Raw genomic sequence first — 16,557 nt, 5'->3', positions numbered from 1 at the left:
TGAAAGTGCATTGAGGTAGTTTGGTTACAGAGAAAATGAATGAGAACTGAATAAAACAAAATTATAGTATGTGGGAAAAGCATAAGTCAAGAGGAAGAAGCCCAATGACATTGGTTAGATGGAGTTGAAGAAATCCTCAAAAAGAGCTGACGACTTCAAAGAACAGAAATACAGAAACGGTATAGACCTATGGACATGTCTATGGAGATTCTCAGTCCTCCAGGTCAAGTTTGTCCCAAAGGTGCTTTTTCAAAGGCAACTGGACTTTGTTTTTCCTATGGACATGGTCGAATAGAAACCCTAAAGTAGAGCTGGTGTCAGCTAGGTTCGACCCATTTCCTTTTCTTGTTCTCAGCTGTTTTTAATTTCCTTGGCTTACTGGCTCTTATTTCTTTTTCCCTGCTCTGAAATAACGTCCAAAAGGCAACATTGTCAAATGTGGAAAAAGCAAAACCTTCTCGCTTTATTTTTGGTAAAATGTGCTCGACCTCCATTTGGCATGTATGCATCCATGCTTTCACTGGGGCCGCTTGCTAACTTGCACAAGATCTCTTTTGTAAGAGTTACTTCTCCCGTTGCCACCAAGGTAACGAGGGTTGCCACCTACCCCGCTAAACCTTCCCGCAGCCTACTCTTCCATCTTCCCTTCGTTCGTTTCTTCCTCCCTGCCCAGCTCTTCTTTATTAACTGGGCCACGCAGTCGGCGGCTTCTTCCTGTTGGAAGCTCCGCCTTCGATAAGCGCGGGAGGGGGAAGTCCGCGCGAGAGAAACCGTGCTCGAGTTTTGCGTGGGCCGCGAGGCGCGTCGGGCTTGAGGCCCGGGCTGAGGCTTGCTACCCTGGGGTCGATTCGATGCCGCGGCCTCCAAATTAGATGGGGACGAGAAAGGCAGGAGGAAATTGTGTAGCTAGTATGCGGGAGTGATCGCCCCCGCCGCGCGCTGGTCGGTGGCTGCAGCTTGTGAGAACCTCTCTTGTGTATGTATGCGTGCGCGCGCGCTCTCACTCGTCCCCTTGTAAACAACGCCTCCCGGGCAGAGTCGTTTCCTGCAGCTTTTGCTCGGGCCGCTTTATATCTGAGCACCTGCCTGGCTCGTATCGTTTGCAGTTGAAGTCGAGCAGTGTGCTGTCAAGGTGTGTGAGGCAGGGCGCTTGCACCTTGACAGTTCTCTTCCCCACCCCCCAATCAGTAACAGTCTGTCTTTTCGTACTTTCGAGTCACCGTCATTTCCAGATAGTACAGGTCAATCGTGGTGACATCACTTTCAAAAAGATCTCGTACTTCCTCCTGCATATATATATATATATATATATATATATATATATATATATATATATATATATATATATATATATTATATATATATATATATATATATATATATAAAAATAAATAAATGGACGGAGCAAGTGTTGTTGCTCCATATTAGTTAAGGAAATTTGAGCTCTGACACTTCCTTGTGAGTTATCCTCGCTCTCTGCTCATCTTACAAGAATAAGATATGAGTGCTGTTTTAAGAACAGTCAAGTGGGGAAACAATAAAACGATACATTAATTACAGCATAAATCACAGCAAAATAATAAACCTAGCCTAAAAGCAGACCTACTAAAATATTTCAAAATGCTAAACGAAAGGAAGATTTTATTATGATCACTATGAAGTGGGAACCAGTTATAGCTGCAAAGAGAAACTGGGAACAACTTAAAAAGCTTGGCTGGAGTTTGGGTTTTTTTTGTATATAGTTTCTTTAGGTTGGTCTTTTGGGTGACTACTAGGACAGGTTTCTGTAATTTTTATAAGATTTGGAAAATGGTATGTCATTACCTGCTTCCTAGGGCTGAAAGAGAATGACTATAGGGCAGGTCAAATCTTAATGTAGTGGTTCCTAGAATTAATGAATTTATATCAGAGCGAACTATTATATGCAATTGCAAATTGGTCAATTTTGCATCAACTACATTGGGCCATTTGGATGACAGGGGTGATTGTTATTGTGCAAAGTAGCAAAGTCTGGCATATATCACTTGAAGCCAGAATGTCAGGGCAACTTGGTCCTTGAAAAGATTGACTAATAGTGTCAGATTCTGGCCTGCTGTAAGATTTAGCTAATTGCCACCAACATTTCATTGAAACTCTTTTTTATGCCCATATCATATTACCATCTAACCACAAGTTTATTCATTGCCTGCTAAGTTCTGTTTATTTAAAATATTTATAATTATGTTTATTCTTCACAGAAAAAGTTTCCACTTTTTTCTTACTTTCTTACTTACATTTCTATTCCACTTTCTTACTCTTGAAAGTAAGAGTTATATTTTCCCTTTCTTCTACATGGTGTATATAATTTAATATTTAATATTTAATTCCTGTTCCCAACAACTATTTTTAGTTGATTTAGACTAGGAATGTCAAACTGCTGGCCTGCGGGCCAGATGCGTCACGCTGAAACCGCGCCCACCCCATTGCCGGCAATGGGGAAAAAGTCCCGATATGTCACCCAACGTCATGTGACATCACGAGTTTGACATGCCTGACTTAGACTGTGAGACCTCATTCAGTGAGCTGTAATTAAGGGGACTTGAACCTGGATGTCCTCAATCCTAGTCTCTCATCTTAATATACCACATTGTCTCCCTACTTTCAACTTAAAGAAATAAAAAAGAAAAGCCAAATTATTTAAACATGGATTTTTATTGGCCAGTTGTGATAAATATGGCCTGTACAGTGAATTCCAGGTCTTTGTAAAGTGGGGCTCAGTTTGGTTGATAATAGCATCTAATAACTCCTCTCTAACTGCTTCTTTCAAATGTGCCTTGCCTTGTCAGTAATTAGTCTGATTGTAGAACTACTGTTTTTACTGCCTTATAAAGTATACATTTGAGAGGTTACTGTTTCTGATGTTGTAGACTTATTTGACCTAAACCTTGTTTCTGTTGGTGTTTTGGCCAGCTCAGCAGGGCAGAGACAGCCTGGACAATTCCTATTGGCTTTTGAAGGCCAATAGAATTAGACTCTATTCAAGAGAGTCTATTCTATTGGCTTTCAAAAGCCAATAGAATAAAAGGGAGTAGCACAGCTAAGGAAAAGCAGAAAAAATGGCGGACTGCGTTGTTTGGCGACCCCCGTGAAATGGTCGTTCGACCCCAAATGGGGTCGTGACCCACAGGTTGAGAACCGCTGTTGTAGATAATGTCCAAATTCATAATTAATACCTATGGTTTGCTATTGCGGTTTTAGGCAAGATTTGATAGAGAGCGCAAACACTGCTTTCCAGTTAATGGGATCACAGTATTAGAAGCCTAGATCTCTGTTCTTTCCATCTTTTTCCTGTATGGGCTCCTCTTCTGCCATAGAAACATACATTTTTTATGTTTTAAATGGTCTTATCTGTATCTCGGGGATCAAAGGGATATTAGATATCTCATTATTTTGCATTTTATAACTTTATTTTTTCTTACCCAGTGAGGAAATTGCTGCTACAATCTTTCTCTCTCCTTTGTTCAGTTCTTCCCTGCTTTTCTCCTTACTGTGCAAAATGGTGATTAGAGGCAGCAGTGGCCACATCTGTAGAGAAGTCTTATCTGCCTGTTCTGTACAGGCAGGAAAAAGGCTATATCTTTTTCTCCTGCATCCTTTAATAGTTGGGCTATCTCCTTTTGCTGCCATGGCAAGGTCATCTCATTCTCTCTTTAGGGCTGGTGAAATAAAAGAAACTTCTCTCTCAGAGCCAGGCACTGTCTAGCTGATAGGCACTTAATGTCCCAGCTGTCTTCAGTTCTGTGGGGAGCCATTTTATATGTAGATATGAGAAGAAGTTAATAGCTCAAAACTACTTGTTGATAGAAGGTCAGGAACTCTTAATATCTGACATGGTTCTTGTTGACCTGAGCGATGACCAATCTGGTAGAGGATTCTTTTTCTGTTTTCTTTCTATATTAAATGGATTGGTGAATATGCTTAGTCTGGCTCTTTTGGTAAAACCTGTTTAGCATGCCTGACTTGACTGGTTGAATGCACTACTGCCAGCATAGCTCTCAATTTCATCAGAGCATCACAAGCTCCTTTCCCACAACAAAGGATATATCCATGAAGGGACAAGAGAGCATCCCTGGAGAAAATTTATTTATTTATGTATGTATGTATGTATGTATGTATGTATGTATGTATGTGTTTGTTTGTTAAATTTATTTGCCAGCCAGCTAGCTCATTGTGCAGCTATTCTAGTTGACTTACAGCAGTAAAAACAAAAAATAAATGAAAAGAAGTGTAAATATAACAGTAGCAAAATAGTGAAACAATCAGATAAACAATGAAAATACAATAATATGTGTGGTGGCGCAGTGGTTAGAATGCAGTATTGCAGACTAATGCAGCTCACTGTCAGGAATTCGATCCTGACCAGCTCAAGGTTGACTCAGATTTCCATTCTTCTGAGGTTGGTAAAATGAGGACCCAGATTGTTGGGGTCAGTATGCTGACTCTGTAAACCACTTAGAAAGTGCTGTAAAGTGTTGTGAAGTGGTATATAAATATAAGTGCTATTGCTAATATGAGATTAAAAGATGGGCAGAGGGAATGTAGGGGGGAGGTGGGTATGCTGTTCATCCATTGGATCTCCAGGCCAATTGGCAGAGTCAAATTTTCAGGCCTTTGTGGAAGGATAGGTGGGGGGGGGGACAGATCTCATCTGGGGGGGCAGGATGTTTCAGAGGGTGGGTGCTAAGGCAAAGAAGGCTCTTCTTTTGGATCCTGACAACCAGAGTTCTTTGCCACCACAGGCCCTCTCTGCCAGCACAAGGGAGGTGGCTTAATCTAGCAAGACAATATGATTTATTGTTTATGGTTGGTTGCATATTCAACCAGATGTTCAGACTGGATTTGGCATTTTTATCCACTGGCAAATCCTTCCCAAGGACCTGATATAGGCACGTGTTTTTTTTTTTGATAGAGTTAAAGGTATAATCACAGGTTGTAAGCTGTTCCTAGTAAAGCTGCTTTTTGCAGTTTATTATTATTTAATTTTCCATACTCATTTTGTGAATAGTACCTATAAAGATTAGTTACAGGCATATCAAACTGCCGGCCCATGGACAGGATGCGTCACGTTGAAACCGCGGCCACCCTATTGCCAGCAATGGGGGAAAAGTCCTGATACGTCACGCGATATTACATGATATTGCGAGTTTGACATGAATAGATTAGTACATTGGCTCTTTTAGGAATCTTCATAAGATACTTGACATCATACTTCATAAGATACTTGACATCAAAGCTTTGGAACTAGTTTTACCTCTTTAATGCTTTTTAGAGCATTATACATTTTTTATACTGGTTTTACTGAATTAGTTTCATATATCCCTAGTTTTTTTGCTTTTTTAATTTATTCCAACTTTACTTTTAGCATACTGTTGTCTTCCACTGTGTTTGGCCTTTTAATATTAGGCTGACATTTAATATTAAGCGCTTAAATTCTGACTGAAAGTAGCAATTTTTATTTTTCAATTGAATATTCAAAGGATAGCATATTTATATTAATAATATTAATTTAAATAATAAGCTATATTATTTTACATATAAATAGCTTGATTTTCTTTAAATTATAGAAATGTTTGATTGAAAAACAAGAAATAGTATTTTATTACAATTATATAACATGTTAATAATAGTATATTATCATTTGTTAGATTTAATACAGCTGCTTATTTCAGTAGACATTGGGAGGCTTACAAAATATAGTACTAAATAAAAAAACAATTAAATTTAAACAATTAAAAACTTAAAATGAAACAAAAAGCTCTGTGTATATTTTAATTTTTTGCTTTAGTAACTTTTCCTATCTTTCCTTAAATATTGCTTTTAAATTATAGCTGGAAAACTGTAGGGAAAAGAAATGTTTTCTGTCCCATAGGGCAGAGGTCCCCAACCTTTTGGGCACCAGGGATCCGTTCAGTGGAGAAAGGTTTTTCCGCAGACCGGAGAGTGTGTGGTTTTATGTGCTGCCTGCATTCCATGGATGGGGCTTTGCTTGTTTGTGCAGACCCGTTGCTGGCATGTTGCGGCCCAGTACTGGTCCACGGACCTGGGGTTGGAGACTCTTGCCATAAGGTACCGTGGAAACAGATCTGTGATGTCTTCTTTTCTTTCAAGATAATGGGAGATAAACCATTATCTTGTGCTGAATACACATTCCAGGAAGCTTCTGATACTCAGGGTTATACTAGATTGTTTGTCTGTAAAAATTATTATCTGCCCATATAGTAACCCTGGGCAGCTAACAATATTATAAGATAAAACTGTATAAAAATTATACAGTTATATAGTGACCCTTGCACCCAATATAAATATTATAATGCTTATGTTATCAAGAGTCTAATAAATAGCCCTGTTCTAAAATCAGCAGTTGTGAATATCTGTGACAGAAGAAATTTACTTAAGTCCTAGAAGTTAAATTTAGATTCTTAAGCAACAAAAATTAGCCAAAATAGCTTTCTTTAAAGAACTTCCCACATTCCAGCTAGATAGACAAATTTGAGTAAATGAGATGAAATGGGAAATTATTTAAATTTTAGGACTTTTAACTTCATATGAGCAACAGAACATCTTTTAAGTTTGCCAGTTTGATTTAGTTGGGAGGGGAAATGTTTTTTCAGAAATGAAGAAGAAAATTTCTTAGTATATTCATTCTAGAGACGGGTTAAAAATAAGCCTACTGTTTTATTTTTTTGAAAGTGACGATCATTAACAGCACAATAGGTATAACTAGGAAAATTTGTGGGTAAGCAGCCTTTCTCTAAATTATTTAGTACTTATCCATAGCAGTCTAAAATTAATTATAGAGTCCCTATTCTTTTATATCAAGTATTAAAGAGTAGCTATTTATTTCCACAGGGACAAATGTTGCAGTATAGCTAACACTTCCTTCTAATTACCTTGCCATTAGATGTGAATACAGCCTAAACTTGGAGATTCATAATTTCAAAATAGTTTTTTAAAATAGTTTTGTTCCCTATTGAAGTTTCATTTCTGCATGTATGTACTTAGGTAATATACTGATTCAAGTAATCTTTGCTTAACAGCCACTCGTTCAGTGACCTTTGAAACCTCATTGGTGCTGAATGAATGGCATACCCAGTCGTTATGGCTGTAGCGCCTGTGCAGTTACATTATCAACATTCAAGTGCTTGGCAGCCCTTCCGCATTTACAACCACAGGTCCACTTCAGTTCCCCCCCATGCTGTCAGCGAACCGCGCTGCTTCAAGCCCCGTGCTTCAGCCTGGCACAACTGTGCAAATCTCCAGCTGCCTCCATTGCCCTGCACTCTTCAGGCTCTGTGCACCCAGTGGACTTTTGCTGTCTTCGTCTTACAACACACCCTGGCCCATGGAAGGCAGCTCCTAGCCACACCAGGCCTTCTTCCCACAGCTGCTTTCATCGTTCTCCAAGTAGTATCCAGTGTTCTCCAATCACCGCAGAAAGCCTTTTGAAAGCTTCTGAGGCCTTCTATAACAGGAATTTCAAACTGCCGGCTCATGGGCCAGATGCATCACACAGAAGCCATGCCCCTCCAGCAAGGGGAAAAAAGTTGCGATATGTCACGACACATCACTTGACGCACCGAGTTTGACACCCCTGTTCTATAACCTTGAAAGAAAGCTGTGCCTGCCATTCTCCAAATTATGAACATTGTTCTTGTGATGCTTCAGAAGCTTTCCAAAGGCTTTCTGAAGCCTCACAAGAACAGTGCATATGACTTTGAGACTAGCCTTCTCGTGAGGTTTCAGAAGGCCTCAGAAGCTTTCCAAAAGCAGGGGTCTTGTGCTGCTGGGGTGGCTGGCCATGGCATTGGGCTTGACGTTTTTGATGTCAGCAGGACTGGGGCTGAAGTAGAGACAAGGCTGAGACTGCTAAAGACTCTGAAGCTGTACTTCAGCCCCAGCGCTGTTGCAACCGAGGAGAACTATTGTGCAGAGTGACCAAAAGATTAGAAATGGGGGGGGGAGATAGGTGGGAGGGGGAGTTAAAGAGGAGTCAAGGGAAGCAGTCCCTTACCAAGGCTTGGATTGGGATGGGTCCTTGCCTGATGACCAATGCCAGGGTTGCTGTTGCTAAATGATGAAGTCACATGACATGCTTTATAACTGCATCCCCTAGTGATAGAAATTCTGGTTTCAGATACTGTCACAATTCAAGGTCTATCTGTACAACATTTTTCTAAACTGGAAAGATTTGTGAATTAGAGATGTAAAGTTAGTTTTAAATAGCCTTTTTACAGCGGTAAAAGATAGTTTTACAAAAACCTAAATATGATGTGGTGAGAAGTTTAGACTGAATGTGTAGATAAGTAGACATCTGTGAAGAGGGCAGTGATGCTAAAGGGTAAAAAGGGAAGATAATTTCAGCAATTATTTTGTGTAGTGTGGAGAGCAAAGATACGACAAAAAAAATCAACAAGCGGATGGAGTTATGCACATGGAAGGTATCTGTGAAGAAAATTAAATAGAGCAGAATATTTTCTGTTCCTTTATAGAGTTAAAAAGTTGTTTTGATTACTTGGAAAAGATCTAATGCAGATTTAGAACTCCTTAACTTAGACTATATCTGCATTTACCATTTAATCATCTCTTGCTCATACTTTTTTAATTCTAAACTGATTTAAGAAAATTTATTTATCAAATTTATATGCCACTCATCTCACGGTTCGAGGTGACTCTGCTATCTGGACTGAGACATCTTAGCAACAACTTCCAAAATGTCCAGTCCAAAATGCAGGCTACAATGTCCTCCCACTAAACAGTTTTCCTGCTGCTGGGTTATCCTACCTTTCTGTTTGGGAAAAGCAATGGCCAGCTATTTTTTTCCTGTGGGCAGTTTTTCTGGATATCTATCTATCTATACATACATACATACATACATACATACATACATACATACATACATACATACACTTGATAAAAAATTCAGCATCTTACATCATCTTGAACCTTGGCCTGTAAGTTTATATATCTACTGAAGCTTGAAACAAAGTTTCAGATTTTCCATTTTTACTCCTAAAAACCCAGCTATAGTAAGCAATAATTACTATAAAGGTTCAGCAGAGCCCTCTCAAACTTGTGCTACAAATGGATACGTACTTTTTGCATAATAACCTGCACAATCTGTAATGGAAGAAATAGAAGGGGGTCTCTATATTTATTTATTAAATTTATATGCTGCCTAGAACTCCTGGAAGATGAGATATTAAAGAAATAATCATGAATAAATATTATAATTACATAAAGAAATGCATGATCAGAAGTAGTTTGTTATTATAGCTTATTTTAATACAGAGGTCCCCAACCTTTTGGGCACCAGGGACCAGTTCAATGGAGAGAGGTTTTTCCGCGGACCGGAGGGTGCGTGTTTTTGTGTGCTGCCTGCATCCCACGGATGGGGCTTTGCTTGTTTGTGTGGACCAGTTGCTGGCATGCCGCAGCCTGGTACTGGTCCATGGGCCGGGAGTTGAGGACCCCTGCTTTAATAGATTGAATTTAAGTAAATAGTATTTTGATAAAACTAGTTACTGCAATTTGTTTTCCTCCATAATGAATTTTAAGGGGAAAATGGGTGTGAATGAATAAACAGCATCCATTACAATGGAAATATTTACTTGCGAAGATTCTTTGAAATTTTCTTGAAGAAATATCCTTCTATAAACATTAGAAACATCATACAGTTTCTTTTAAAATAGTTCTAAATTTATTCTGAAAATTATACTGTTGAAGCAGAGATGAATCTCAATCCTGTTTTTGAGTGGATGTTGGTAAGAAATGATACATCTGAACAATTTAGGTTATTTGTCTTTTCAAATAACTCCTAGTTAAAAAAAATGCAGGAAAAGAAAATTGGACTGCCAAAACAAAATAATTCTTCTGCTTTTACTGCTTTGAATAGGGCTAAAATTCTGCCTGTACATTTCTTTGCCCAGACATGCATGGAATTGCACTGTGTGTTCTTTAGATGTTTTAATATCAAAATGATGAAGAGAATTACTAACATTTCTTGACTTTATTTTTAGAGAAAATAGAACGTCTTTGAAATGCAGGCAATGTTTAGTAAAATATAGCGCATATTCTCGTAAATGCCGCTTACAAAAATCCTGCATCTATTTTAAGATGTATTCTGTCATCCTCCTTGCAAACTCCCAACAGGTTATGAGCATTGCTTCTCTTTGCCATTGAACATAAAAAGCTATGAGCAAAGCCAAAAAGGTTAGCTGAGGGAGTTCATAAATCTATACAAAAAATATATTTTCCAAGGTTAATTTAATTCTCGCATTTGTAAGCCTCTTTGAACATGCATCTTGCATTTTTCTCATTTTGTGAAAATGACTTTTTTTAAAACCATGTCTGTATAAAGATGTTCATGAGAATTTTATTATAATTATCTATCTATCTATCTATCTATCTATCTATCTATCTATCTATCTATATTGACATAATGTTAAAATTGCATATTACTATGTTAATAATATCATGGCAATGTTTTTTAATTGTTATTTTAGTTATTTAGTTCCAGCCTTTATTGTTTTTATAAATAATACAAGGTGGTAAATAGATGCAATACTCCTTCCTCCTCCTATTTTCCTATAACAACAACCCTGTGAGGTGAGTTGGGCTGACAGAGGGTGACTAGTCCAGGGGTAGGCAACCTGGGCTCTTTTATGACTCATGGACTTCAACTATCAGAATTCCTGAGCCAGCTATGCTGAGGAGAAAGGGAGAGTTTCCAAGCTGAGCCATGTTGGATCAGGAATTCTGGGAGTTGAAGTCCACGAATCATAAAAGAGCCAAGATTGCCTACCCCTGAACTAGTCCCATCTAAGACATGACAATCAACTTGGTGATTGTGGATCACCTGACAGGGCTATTGTGGGGAAAAAGGAGACATAAAGAGTGTTATGTAGGTTGAACAACTTATAAAGTAATAAATGTGGGATAAAAATTTATCTATTTATATATCTATCTGCATCATCTTCATCATTAGTCTTTATATATTAGTCTTGATTATATTTGAAAGTGGTCTCTTTAAATTATCTAATGAATATGGTAAATTAATCATATGCATAAAAAAGAGCAAGGCAAGTAAGAGGCATCTGGAATATATGTACACCCACTGTATAACTGTGTAGCTTTAGATGTGCTTTATCCCTACAGTGTGATACATTTTCACTATGCATAATATCCAAAGTGGTGGCTATACATTATTAGTTGGTAAACATATGTCATTGCTCTTTGCATTATTTCTATACTTGCATAAAAACATTTTTACTTAATTAAACTCTATAGTGTACTTCTTTTGAGGACTTTGTTAAGGTGTCTGGAAGTTAAATCATGGCAACTGGACTTTCTTTCTTGTTGGTTCGAAACGTTTCGTTGCTTATCCAAGTAGTTTCTTCAGTCTGAGCAAGTTAATTAGCGGGACCTCATATATTTATTTATTTATGAGACTTATATACCGCTTTAAGTGCAAGCACTCTCTAAGCGGTGTACACCAGTAAGCAATGTATATATATATTTACATTGCCCCCAACAATCTGGGTCCTCATTTTACCTACCCCGGAAGGATGGAAGGCTGAGTCAACCTTGAGCCGGTGAGATTTGAACCGCTGACCTGCTGAACACAGTCAGCTAAAGTGGCCTGCAGTACTGCACTCTAACTGCTGCGCCACCTCGGCTCTTCAGGCAGGTTTTTGTATATGTCCTCCAGGCAGGTTTTTATATATGGGGTTCCCCTAACCATGACCCAACTTCCAGATAGCTCTACCTGGATGACTGAGAATCTTCATTGACATTGTTAAGGGGTATAATGCTGGCAATAATTGTATTGTATGAAATGGAATGTAGTAACACAAAACAGCTGTCAGATTATAAATCTGGGAATAAACCAGAATGCCCCAGTGCTACCACCTGGCACCTTCTGATGTAATATGTACTCAGTCAACCTGTAAGTGGTGGAATGGAATCAATTTTATTATTTATCAAACAGCCTTGAACTACTTTTTTATTTTCCTAAGAGATAATCTTTATGTATTTTTTTCTTGCAGTTTTAGAAAGAAATAATGGTATATATTTAGTTGAATAGTATATGGAACATGACTTGTCTTTTGGGGACTAGGCCAAATTTGCCATATGAGTAAATGGATTGTTTAAAATTGTGCTGGTAGTTAATAGTAAAAATTTGGGGGGGGAATATAGTTTTTTCCTCTGGGTAGGAAGGTTTTTTTCACTTACTTCTGGATATTTTCATATTTTCTATATTCAGATTTTGGTTCACTTATTGTCCCTTCATATTTATGAGCAATGAACTTGTTTATTTACACCAGGAATGTCTTTGAAATAGGTATTACTGGATTTGAACACAAAAGACTCAAACAGATATTTATTATTAGAGCTGTGCAAAGCACTAACATTATATTTCTTTAAAAGCACGTAAGTGGGAGTGAAGCATGCCTGTTTGAAATAATAAAGAAACTATGCTCTAAAAGGCTTAGTATGTTCTGAACAAAGGCTATCCTCAGTACAAGTAGTCAAACAAGGACGTCTTTGAAGCAGCTGTATGATCTTCTAAAGGATGCTGCTTCTTAAATTCTCTTTGCACAACTCTACTTACTAAAAGTATTTGTGATTTCAGCACACATGATCTGTACTGTTTGTTGTCAGATCTTTGGACCAAAGCAATTGTTAGTTCATACAAAGTGTGGGATTATTTATGTTGTAGCACAGCAGCAATCATTTTGTGCTGTGCCTAGTTGTAGGACCCGTTTCCTAATTTCCATTTTGATTTTTCAGTTCTTTTGAGGCTAAGTTTTGTTGTTATTATATCATAAATATTGTAATCAATATTACAATTGATTGGGGGGAATGCCTTTGACTTTGGCAATTGCCTAGATTAGTTCTTGTGGAGGGGGGGAGATTTTGGAAAAATTTTGCCACTGCCTCCTTAAGGATTAGAGCAGTGGTTCTCAACCTTTTTAATGCCGTGACCCCCAACCGGTCATAAGTCGAGGACTACTCAACCGCTCGTAAGTTGAGGACTACTCAACTGGTGCAGCACCGTTTGCAGAATGGGACTTTTGGTGGGCTCAGCAGGGCAGAGACAGCCTAGACAATTCCTATTGGCTTTTGAAAGCCAATAGAATTAGACTCTATTCAAGAGAGTCTATTCTATTGGCTTTCAAAAGCCAATAGAATAAAAGGGAATAGTACAGCTAAGGAAAAGGGGAAAAAATGGCGGGCTGCGTTGTTTGGCGACCCCCGTGAAATGGTCGTTTGACCCCAAATGGGGTCCCGACCCACAGGTTGAGAACCACTGGATTAGAGAGAATACGGTACCTGGCCTAAGGTCACCCAGCTGCTTTTGTGCCTAACGCAGGATTAGAACTCATGGTCTCCCAGTTTCTAGCTCAGTGCCTTAACCACTGAATCAAATCGGCTCAGAAACAAATATTATTAATAATTAACTAATTGATTATCAAATCTTATTAGCAATATTTATTTTTAATAGAGTATTTTTATTAAATGCTGATATCCTGATTGGATATTTTAGTAACTATCTTTATGTTATTCAGGTAGTCCTCGACTTAAAACTACAATTCAGCCCAAAATGTTTGTTGCTAAGTGAGATAGTTGTTGAGTTTTGCCCCATTTTATGACCTTTCCTGGCACAGTAGTTAAATGATGTTACAACTATGTTACTAACTAACTTAACAACTGCAGAGATTCATTTAATCATTGCACTTGTTAAGTTAGTAACATAGTTGTTCAATGAATCTCGCTTTCCCCGTTGACTTTGCTTACCAGAAGGTTGCAAAAGGTGATGACATGACTCCGGGACACAGCAACCATCATAAATATCAGTCAGTGGCCAAGTATCCAAATTTTGGTCACACGATTATCAGGATGTTGCAACGGTCATAAGTGTGAAAGTTACTTTTTTCAGTGCTGTCGTAATTTCAGGTGGTCATTGAATGAACTGTTGTAAGTCGAGAACTACCTGTATTACATGTTTATCTGCTTCAAATAATTTAAAGTTTCCTTGAATTCTTGAATCTTTTTTAAACTGACAACTGTTTGGGCTTTTATTTAGGGTCCTTTCTGTTTCAAACTTCTCACAAAGAAGTCTTGAAGATACTGACTTTCAGGAGGACTTTACTACCTGTTCGGATGTCTCCAGTATTTCCTATGTTAACGGTTCTGAGTATGTTTTACTATATTTGCCTTCGGCGCCGAGCCAGGACAGCTACAAGGGGAGAATTGATGAACAATCGGAGAGCTATTGAATCAAATAGATCCCTACCTATCAATGTTGAATTGGTCCAGTATGCCAAAGAAGTGTTGGACTTCAGCTCCCATTATGGCAGTGAAAACAGCATGTCATATACTATGTGGAATTTAGCTGGAACTCCTAATGTGTATCCTAGCTCAGGTGACTTTACACAAACCGCTGTGTTTAGGACCTATGGAAAATGGTGGGATATGTGCCCTAGTGCGCGAATACCATTTACGAGGACGCCACCCAATTTCCAAAGCCAGGACTATGTAGAACTTGCGTTTGAGGAACAAGTGTATCCTACAGCCATACATATTTTGGAAACATATCATCCTGGTGCAGTGGTTAGGATTTTGGCATGTTCTGCAAGTCCTTATTCACAAAATCAGCCCAGTGAAGTAAGGTAATTCATTTTATTAATTTTCTCTGTCTTTCCTTGATATTTAAAGTAACATTTTTTTCATGGAAAATTCTACATATTTACCTCCACCCTCCCTTCGAAAACGTCTTTGTTACCTACAAATTGTTTGGACTTTGCAGGTAGCAAGAAAAGGAATTCTTTTTTTCTATGGTCTGGTCTTTGCAAATGAAAGCTGCCTGATCCCATTTATTTGCTTTTTATATTCACAGTAGTCAGTGTTTTGCAATGTTTCAGTTTAGGAAAGGATGCTGTAAGTTATTTGGGCAACAGAGTTCTTGAAATTGCTTCAGAAATCTGACCCGTAGATCCATCTTAATAGTACAGGTAGTTCTTGACTTAGGACCATAGTTGAGTCCAAAATTTCTGTTGCAAAGTGACACATTTGTTAAGTGAGTTTTGGCCCATTTTACGACCATTCTTGAATCTCTGCAGTTGATAAGTAATAACCTGGTTGTTAAGTGAATCTGGCTTCCCCATTGATTTTGCTTGTCAAAAGATTGCAAAAGGTGATCACATGACCTTGAGACACAGCAACGGTCATAAGTATGAACAAGTTGCCAAGCATCTGAATTTTGATCACATGATCATGGGGCTGCTACAAAGGTCGTAAGTGTGAAAAATGGTTGTAAATCACTTTTTTCAGTGCCGTTGTAACTTTGAACAGTCACTAAATGAATGTTGTAAGTTGAGGACTACCTGTATACTAGATTAAAACTTCATTGGTTTCCAAATGCTAAATAGCCTGAATATAGGTTTGGGGTCAAATGTCTTAGTTCTTGTCCTACTGAGCAAGTTGTGGTTTAATTTCAGAGTAACCAAAGGGTATCTTGTTACTGTGATACTAATGTACTTTTCTTTTGGTAGGTGGGAAATCCTTTGGTCAGAGCTACCTTCCAAGGTGAATTTGTCTCAGGCACGTCAGTTTACACCTAATATCAAACAAATAAATTTTCCTACAAATTTAATCCGTTTGGAAATAAACAGTTCCCTTCTGGATTATTATACTGAGTTGGATGCTGTAGTGCTACATGGTTTAAGAGAGAGACCTATGCATTCACTCAGTACTTTGGTTATCAATATGAATGATCTAGATGACGATGAAGAAGGGGAGAGAGAAAGTTACAACAGCATGGACAGCCTCAACAAGCAGTTTAGCACTGCTGCCTTCAAAGACTGGACATCTAATGGATACTTTGATAAATTGCCTTATGAGGTAAAAGCCTGGGAATTTTTACAGGGTTAAGAAAAGAATGTCATAATTATTTAGGCTATAGAGATTCATTATATCTTGAGGTACATAGTTATAGCTTCAAATACAGACTTGTGCCTGTTTTTTAGTTCCATTAGCTTCCTGGATTTTAGTAAGTGTAGTTCTCCCTCCCCCCTTAAAATGTTGAAACTGATTGAAGTAGATTCTTAAAAATAGAAGAATCTAATATCGGCCCTAGCTGATCTCTCCATGCAAATTTATTTTTATTTCTATGTAAAGTGCTTATAAAAAATGAATGACTTGTTCACTAAATTGTCTTGATTACAGAGGATAATACTCCAGTTTTTATAAAAAAATCAGCTATTTTAAGCATTTATTAATCAAATTAAAATAGGAATGTTTTCTTCTTTAGAACAGAAAATATATTATAAATACAAATCTTAGCTATTAAATCTGTAACATATTCATTACATAAATGTTATGTTCCTACCCCATTTTAAGTGCAAGTCTTAAGATTACAAAAAGCCAGTTGAACTTCAGATGCCATATTTTTATGCCATAAGTTTTTGTAAGCTAATATGCATCTGCATTCTGGGAATTTTCTGAACTCCTCACATA

The 16,557-nt window shown here is 37.9% G+C and overlaps 1 protein-coding gene across 4 annotated transcripts in view; it reads left to right on the top strand.

Moving 5' to 3' along the window:
* Positions 1-731: 731 nt before the first annotated feature.
* FBXL4 (F-box and leucine rich repeat protein 4) overlaps positions 732-16,557 on the top strand; it is a 34,759-nt gene continuing 18,933 nt past the window's right edge. The window contains exons 1-3 of one of the 4 annotated variants that reach the window (XR_005558257.1): positions 732-976; positions 14,126-14,711; positions 15,594-15,942. Coding sequence is in view for 3 of the 4 variants with exons in the window: in XM_039356070.1 (XP_039212004.1) it covers positions 14,203-14,711; positions 15,594-15,942 (858 nt within the window). In the remaining variant the exon portion in view is untranslated. Of the gene's footprint in view, positions 977-1,000; positions 1,133-14,125; positions 14,712-15,593; positions 15,943-16,557 lie in introns of those variants that run through there. The other 3 variants (XM_039356070.1, XM_039356069.1, XM_039356072.1) reach the window with 3 other exon arrangements.

Source organism: Crotalus tigris, unplaced genomic scaffold (genome assembly GCF_016545835.1).
Source record: "Crotalus tigris isolate CLP2741 ecotype Arizona unplaced genomic scaffold, ASM1654583v1 scf7180000018784.18638703518:1950463, whole genome shotgun sequence".
NCBI lineage: Eukaryota > Metazoa > Chordata > Lepidosauria > Squamata > Viperidae > Crotalus > Crotalus tigris.
The sequence above is the reverse complement of the archived record's forward strand: the minus strand, read 5'-3'. Positions and strand labels throughout refer to the sequence as shown.